Below are 8,867 nucleotides of genomic sequence, written 5' to 3' on the forward strand. Positions count from 1 at the left end.
TTAAACAATTTATTTTTGGGGGTTATTGCCATTTATTGCCACAATGTGAACCACAGTATTAAAACTTCACTGGTATGTCTATGGCACATATGTAGATAATGTATGCTTCCAACAAAGTATTAACATGCATAAATTTTTTTACAAAAGCACCAACAATTGAACGCTATGCCATAATAACAATTTTGTATAGTATTAAAATTTCACTGGTAGCATATATGCATAGCATAAAAGTATGCAATATCCTCCTAATAAATACGTAAAAAGCAAAGCATGGAAACTGGCATAAAACAAGTACTGTATCCATCCAATAAGCCAGAGCATATTAATATCGTTATATCGTCATGGCCATTGATTTCCTACTTTGTACACCAAACGTTAATAAATTAACACCAATGCAGAATTTGGTGTTTTTAGTGGCTAGAATCAATGTGAAAATAAGGAGCGGCCCATGCTTACGTCGCCTCCCCATTTAATGTCCGTGTACCGGGCATGCAGTGCTCTCTCCACTTCTTGTGCGTGCTCCCTATCTTTGGTCTCGATGACACACTTAACCTGGTTTGTAAAATACAATATTAAAGTGTATAATAAATATAGTGCAAGAACTAAACATGAACTGACGTATGGTAGATGTTTGCGTATCTGAAACTAGCAGTATTATTATTATTATATTTATCAGGCAGTGGTTGTCTTGTGTAATTATTGTCGTTGACATTAATTTCTGCTCTCGGCCATTTCAAACACAACGGCCAAGTTGACAAACATGCATTAGCAGCGGTCGTTTCACACGTACATTAACGCTGAATATGTCTGCCCTCAGCCATGCCCTCTCGTGGAAGATGTCCTTTAGACTGGCGCCCATCTTCGCGAGCAGCTGCGTCAGCTCAGCGATGCCTCCAGGCCGGTCAGCCACGGTCACGCTGAAGCGCACAAGCCGCTCATCTACCGCAAGACCCCGCTCCAAACAGCGACCAAGCACCGTCGTGTCGATGTTGCCGCCTGTCAACGCGATCACAACCCTGCGTCGGTAACAAATAGCAACACGTTGACAACAAATTGCAAGAAGTCGGCAACGACTCTGCGACATTGCTGTGCAGACGGCAATGAAGTATTTAGAACGCACAGTACAGTAAAACTCGCATAAGTCGGCACTTTTGAGACCAGTATTTTTGTGCTGATCGACTTACGAAAATGACGATATACGCGTAAGTCATCATTTTGTCGACTTACATGTATGTATGTATATCGTCATTTTGACGATTTACAAGGCCGGCATTTCGACGACTTGGAGAGTGTCAAGCTGATATTTCGCCAGGCTTCATATCTGCATGAACTACTACATGCACTAAGGTATCGTCTCAAAATTACTTGATCCTGATGCCATAAAACACTCAAATGTTTATGTTTTTTCACCAAACAAGTTTTAGTCTTTCGTGATACAGTACAATGTATCAAACCATTTTGAGATGATTCCTTTAATACATGTATAGAACAAGTAAAATATGCAAGCTTATATGCATGTATGTACACTAGCTATAATTTGAAATGCCAGGAATTCGCTGTACATTGGGCTACATACACTGCGCCATGGGCATTTCTGATGACGAGATACAGATAGAATTTTACTGTTGTTTGTATTACATGGGACCTGTCTGAGGGTGACGACTTGTACATAATGACGGCTTGCAAATGACGACTTAGGCGGGGCTATTCAAATGAATTTATCATTAGAGAAAATCTGGACTTTGACTTCCATGACAACTTACGCGAATTGACGAGTTAGATGATGGCGTCTTATGCGAATTTTACTGTACTAGTTGAGAGGGTCTATGCAATTTGGAAATAGCAGCCCCACCCCCAGTCCGGCACAGCTGACTTTTGAGCAGGATTGACTCATTTTTATGGATTTTTCTAACTTTAACTTTTTGTCTAAGACCGGTCTGTCTACCTGGTTACTGTAGAAACATACCCCTAACCCTTCACCATAACCCTAATCCAACTATAGCCCTAACCTAAGGTACCCTGGCTTCCATGCCAAGTCCCTAGTTTTGCATCTGATCAGATATAGGCCGTTTTAGCTCTAGTTTCTACTATTATATATATACTAGCTATATTACCCGTCCTCCAGACGGGTTCGAGTGGGGTCTGACTTGAGGATGGCGGTTTAACCATTTATCTCTCACTGTTATTTGAGGATGTATTTACAGTAAAATATACCCCTCCCGTTGTCAAATATTTGCACACACGCGCGCACACACACATCACACACGCGCGCACGCACGCACACACCACATTCACACACATACGGGCATGCGCACGCACACTCACACGCGCACCCACGCACGCACATACGACATTTACACAAACACGGGCGCACGCACGCACGCACGCACGCACCCTCCCCACACACCCACGCACACAAATACGACATTTACACACACACAGGCGTGCACACGCACACGCACACACGTCCCATGGGTCGATTTTGTGAAACGTCAAATTCGTAGAGAAAATTGGGGGGGGGTGTAAGAATGTAAAAATTGAAATTATACATTCAACAGTACCTTACAGTAGACAGCGAAGTCAACAGCGGGTGTTACAGATAGCCAGCGTGTACAACGCCTGCCGCTAGTGCAAACGATGTACGTGAGTCATGGCTAGGAACGGTGTCTATTGATGTACGGGCGATTCATTGTTTCATGTCTATGGCGCGAAGTGATGCCGTGTGTGGAGCATGTTTATGACCGAGTAGGAGTGACGGGCGCCTGGGAGGGGAGAACGAAAGTAAAACGAAAACCGGTAGCTCCCTCTTCCTATCGTTTTATCCTATCAGGGGTTGATAATTATGAAGGCCTGTAATTATAAATAATTATGATTGATTATTATATACTTATAATTATTAAGGTCTTAACGATTGAAAGATCTGTCATTATGAACCCCTGATCCTATCAACGCAGATTGTTCAGATCAGGATAGTTGCAAAACGGACTCCTATTTCTATCCCTGGTATAGTGTACAGTATTTTGTAGTATTTTATGACATGGCACTGTGTGATATGTGTTTATTGAGAAATGCTGGATGTACAGGAAATACCAGAAATCAAGTAAGTCAGGTTTAGGAAAAAATTATGAAGGTTGAAAAGCATGAAAATCGAGACTTACTCCAAGCCGTCTTCTTTGACGCCGGGATCGCGTGTGATTCACGTACTGTGATTGGACTGCGCATGCGGATTTGGCGATCTTAAAATTTGATGCGGGTTTCCGATGAATGCCGAAGTTTCTTCGGGCACATAACTTTTTAGAAAATTGCTTCCAAAAGTCACCTTACGATCAAAGAATCGCGTTCTAATGTTGCGGAATGTATTCGCAACGTCCAGAAGGGGCCCAAGCTGGATTCGCGTGAGAATACGTGGCACGGTTTCGGAGGAGATACGGAAAACGACACTTTTCTAGCGAACAAATGGCTCGCTTTCAACAACGTTGTGCAGCGAGGACCTTTTGTGGAAGCAATTCTGTTGTCACGGTCATTTAGTGGTGGATCGTGGGGGTGGGGGAGTAAAATACACGACCAACCAATCCCTGTCCTGGAGCGACCGTTAGAAAACGATAGACAAAAAATGTCACGTAGTCATTTACGACCATTTCAAGCCGCCATTTTCCTCGTGTAATGTGTGGCTGCACCCCACTAGGGGAGGGGGGACTTACAGCACTCCCTCATACCCCCCTCCCTATAAAATCCATTATTGTCACTGTACCGTTTTCCGACAAGTTCGGGAAGTTTTCCGGACAGTACAGCTGCCAAGCCAACAGCTCCAGCTCCCTCGACAACAGCCTTCTCCATCTCTATGAGCCTCAAGATCGTCACGGCAACCCACTCCTCGCTTGAGATGCAATAGACAGGCAAACATTCCCATTTCAAAGGTTTCCCAAAGTCACATTTCTCCCCACTGCAGAAAAGACTTCATGCGCAGAGAGATTCCGCAGAAACGCTCGAGTTACTTTAATGGCAATCCAATTTTTAACACGCGTTCGCATTCATTTCAACGCCGTGCGTAAAGTTTCTTTCAGTTCCATCACAAAAATATCGAAAAAAGATAGATATTCTGTATATTAATATATTACATTAATACATAAGATATGATGAACATGCAGACGTTTCCACGGTTACATCATTTCTGTTCAAGCTCGTAGCTTCGCTTGAGCTTTCATCCAGCGGATGCTCCCGAACGACAAACACCGTGACAACCATCTTCGTCTCTCATCTACTCATTATTTTTCCGCAGCAGCCTTCCTCGGCCCTGACCCCGGCACGACCCCGGCTCACCTGACAACGACCGTCTTGTCTACATGACCTCGCGCCGTTGCGAAGGCATTGACCCCGACGATGGGGACGCTGAGTCCGTCTGCCAGCGTCGACGATGGCGCCGCGTAGATTGGATGGTCGGCGGCGACGGCCGTCGTGTAGCACGGACACGACTCCGCCTCCACGCCCTGCGAACAAGTGAACGGCAACAACAACGAGGTGAGTGCGTCGGCGTCGCCCATCGCGATGTCGTCCCCCGTTGTATGCGATGATGCTTAGCGAAGAAGTGCGGCGTGCAGTCGACGTTCCGGCGTGGGCGAGCGAAAAACGCAGATTGAATGAGCTTTACCCACCTAGCAACAGCATTTATGGTCGGAATGTTGTGATTATGTTGGCAACACAGATAAGACACTAAAGACGATAAGGCAAATAAAATGGACACGCCGACTCACGATAATTTGTATGTCCGGGTAGAGGGACTTTATCGCTATCGACGAGCCTGCGATCAAGCCAGCGCCCCCTATAGGTATCACGACAGCATCGATGTCGGAAACCTGTTCGACGATTTCCAATCCCATTGTTCCCGCTCCGGCTATTATGTGTGGATGATCGTACCTGGAAAAATCGTAGCAAAATGATAAAACTATGATCGTTTTTTCCTTAACTCACGCAACAAAATGATATACATGTATACACGCAAGAAGGCAATCTCATCCACGTAACAGCACGTGGTTGTGCTGGACAAAGTGACGTCATTTTGGAGGCTCTACACTCAGCAGGAGCCAAAAGGACATAAGAAAACACATACGCACATGCACACGCACACATATATAGATATAATGCACTCATATGTATTCAGAGTGTTACATACACACAATGTCTATATACTGGTGAACTGTAGTGTAATGAGATGTGTCTCTAGGAATTAAACTTTCAGGGTTGGATACTATATAGCATTAACTCATGACACAAGGTGGTGTAAATATGCTTACCCATTTATGTACTCGTAGCCCTTCTCTTTAGCTATTTTTAGAGCGATTTCTTTTGACTAAAAAATAAAGGGGTCACTGTAAAAAGTGCTTCCATTACTGATTTACGATGAACATACCTATTATATACATGTGTTCATGGTTTTACATTCAGAAACTAAAAGTAATGCCACAGTACTCACGTCTTTTAAATGCAATTGTTTCTCGTATGATTCGCAAGAAACATATGACATGAGAATTCCTCGTCCGGCATTAATGCTCTCACACATCATGCGAGAGCGAAAAACGCAGATTGAATGAGCTTTACCCACCTAGCAACAGCATTTATGGTCGGAATGTTGTGATTATGTTGGCAACACAGATAAGACACTAAAGACGATAAGGCAAATAAAATGGACACGCCGACTCACGATGATTTGTATGTCCGGGTAGAGGGACTTTATCGCTATCGACGAGCCTGCGATCAAGCCAGCGCCCCCTATAGGTATCACGACAGCATCGATGTCGGAAACCTGTTCGACGATTTCCAATCCCATTGTTCCCGCTCCGGCTATTATGTGTGGATGATCGTACCTGGAAAAATCGTAGCAAAATGATAAAACTATGATCGTTTTTTCCTTAACTCACGCAACAAAATGATATACATGTATACACGCAAGAAGGCAATCTCATCCACGTAACAGCACGTGGTTGTGCTGGACAAAGTGACGTCATTTTGGAGGCTCTACACTCAGCAGGAGCCAAAAGGACATAAGAAAACACATACGCACATGCACACGCACACATATATAGATATAATGCACTCATACGTATTCAGAGTGTTACATACACACAATGTCTATATAGGGCCTACTGGTGAACTGTAGTGTAATGAGATGTGTCTCTAGGAATTAAACTTTCAGGGTTGGATACTATATAGCATTAACTCGTGACACAAGGTGGTGTAAATATGCTTACCCATTTATGTACTCGTAGCCCTTCTCTTTAGCTATTTTTAGAGCGATTTCTTTTGACTAAAAAATAAAGGGGTCACTGTAAAAAGTGCTTCCATTACTGATTTACGATGAACATACCTATTATATATACATGTGTTCATGGTTTTACATTCAGAAACTAAAAGTAATGCCACAGTACTCACGTCTTTTAAATGCAATTATTTCTCGTATGATTCGCAAGAAACATATATGACATGAGAATTCCTCGTCCGGCATTAATGCTCTCACACATCATGCGTAAGCTTCACTAAAGTTCTGCAAATTCTAAGAAACGTGCATGCACACTGGCAGGCACGCACGCACAAATAGAACATATGCACGCATACACACGCACGCATAAATTAATACACTTGAGTACGCACGCATGCACACATTCATGAACGTACCCACGCATGCATGCATGAATCTATGCATGCATATACACAGGCACGCACGCACGCACGCACGCACGCACGCACACACACACACACACACACACGAATACACCCACGTACGCACGCACGCATTGTTGAACGTACGCACGCATTCATGCATGCATGAATGTACGCATAAATACACTCGCGTATGCACGCACGCATTCACGAACGTATGCACGCATGAATGCATGAACATACGCATGCAGGCACCTGAAAACACACAAAACGCAAGCACACCTGAACGCATACACGCACGCATGCACCCACACACACACCGATGCATCCATGCACGCACGCACGGACGCACGCACACACGGACGCACGCACACGCAACCACACGTACCTCTCCTAGATGAGCTCCCCTGACTATGATGTTTGCACCGTATGTCTTGCAGTTTTCTATCTTCATGAGAGGCGCTATTATCGGCATGACAACGTACACGGGGATGTTAAGGTCCTTGCCGTGGTAAGCTAGCGCTAGCGCATGGTTGCCAGCTGATGCAGCGACAACGCCAAGTTTCTTCTGCGCCTAGTCGTCAGAAATAAGTTACATTAAAGCGGCGTGCCCTCCACGCGTTGAGAAAGTGGCCTTCAATGTTTTATGCGAGGTGAGGAGAGTGAGCAGCACCCCACTATAGATTTTAGAAGAAAATGAAATAAAAAAGTCTAATGGGGCCAAAACAAAATATAGGTGTGGTTACGGTTTCCCGACCGACCCTATTTATTCCCAGCGACCCTAAACATTTTATTGTCAATTTTCTTTAAAGTCAAAAAAATAAAAAAATAAAAAAATATGAATTGGACAGTTCCTGCTTCAAAAGGCACAACGCACATCCTTCGGACATGGTTCGTAAATAAAATATTTCAATAAAATAAAATGTTTTCCCTACCTACCTACCCTTTTTTTTCCCGGCATTTAACGGTAACCACACACATATTTTGTTTTGGCCTAAATGCGAATATCCAAAAGATTAATGTAATTAATAACAGAACATAAGTATTCTTTCAGCCTTATCTGACATGCGGTTTACCACTTGTAAACTGCAGAAGAAAAGTATTCACTTGTCATTACTCATGCAGTTCACGGAATTGTTCACCCCCACCCCCACTGTGCAGTAATTCGCACAGGCTAAGACCCCTTTCACCTTATTGAGTAAAAAGAACGGGGAAATTAAGGTTTAGCATATGTCACATAAGGATCACAATAACTTACTGGAGACAGCATCATTAATGTGTATCTAGCTCCCCTTTCTTTGAAGCTGAAACCAGAACAATAAATGCACATTTATCAAATGTTTGCGACTATAAGAATGTACTCCAAGTTAATTCGATCCTATAGTGTGAAAACGGATTCTGATATTACAGAATAAACAATTAGAAACAAGACAAATCGATGATCATAAATCCTGCATGAGAACCAGTACGTGCTTTAAACTTGTATCACGAGAACTACAAGTCGATCTAGCACTAGTGGCAATATACGAACACCTACCTGCCTGTGAATTGAAGGAATTCTTTCTTAAAGTAAATATCCATTTTTGCTATTCGAGACACATTTGATTTCTGGAAAAATATAATAATATGAAATTCAGTGACGTAGAACACACATAGTGATTATAACTACCACTATTACATTTTAATCCATAATTGGCACTGGGTAATAATTTCAACAGTAAATCATATTATATCGAACACCTAAAATAATTATTGCTACAATTTCTTCTTTCACTCATATTACCCACACAAACCACCTATATATATAATTATGTATCTGGGCCTTAGGTTTACAGACAAAACACCTACAGTGCATGGTGTTCTCTGGATGCCATTTTTTATCATGTAGGCAGCAGCACTTATATCCTGGAAAGTGACTGTGGTCGGATGTTCTGGATCGCACCACCTGTCCTGTGTGTGCAGACAAAAACTGTCTAGATACATTCCAAATGAAAAAACATCAAACCTATCAGTCTTTCCTAACAGTAACACATGCATCTTTAGCGTGACCCCAATCATTTTCCATCCCTAGGGCAAATAGATCCACTAAATATAATACCTTTTAGAAAATTTAAAACCTCAAGTTGGCCTATAGGCCAAGGCAAAGTGCACAGGACATATACGACTGGATTAACAACAGTTATGAACTAGAGTTGGGGTTGTGTTATGCCCGG

At 43.0% G+C, this 8,867-nt stretch overlaps 1 protein-coding gene across 1 annotated transcript in view; it reads right to left on the reverse strand.

The window, feature by feature from the left end:
• Positions 1–18: 18 nt before the first annotated feature.
• Positions 19–8,867, reverse strand: part of LOC106813724 (L-threonine dehydratase catabolic TdcB-like) — a 14,468-nt gene continuing 5,619 nt past the window's right edge. The window contains exons 3-12 of the mRNA XM_014817934.1: positions 8,503–8,604; positions 8,192–8,262; positions 7,913–7,958; positions 7,043–7,228; positions 6,246–6,301; positions 5,699–5,861; positions 4,321–4,487; positions 3,752–3,877; positions 791–1,016; positions 19–552 (exon numbers count right to left, since the gene is read on the reverse strand). Coding sequence (XP_014673420.1) covers positions 424–552; positions 791–1,016; positions 3,752–3,877; positions 4,321–4,487; positions 5,699–5,861; positions 6,246–6,301; positions 7,043–7,228; positions 7,913–7,958; positions 8,192–8,262; positions 8,503–8,604 — 1,272 coding nt within the window. The 3' untranslated portion in view covers positions 19–423. The remainder of the gene's footprint in view (positions 553–790; positions 1,017–3,751; positions 3,878–4,320; positions 4,488–5,698; positions 5,862–6,245; positions 6,302–7,042; positions 7,229–7,912; positions 7,959–8,191; positions 8,263–8,502; positions 8,605–8,867) is intronic.

This window comes from Priapulus caudatus, unplaced genomic scaffold (genome assembly GCF_000485595.1).
Source record: "Priapulus caudatus unplaced genomic scaffold, Priapulus_caudatus-5.0.1 Scaffold814, whole genome shotgun sequence".
Lineage (NCBI taxonomy): Eukaryota > Metazoa > Priapulida > Priapulimorpha > Priapulimorphida > Priapulidae > Priapulus > Priapulus caudatus.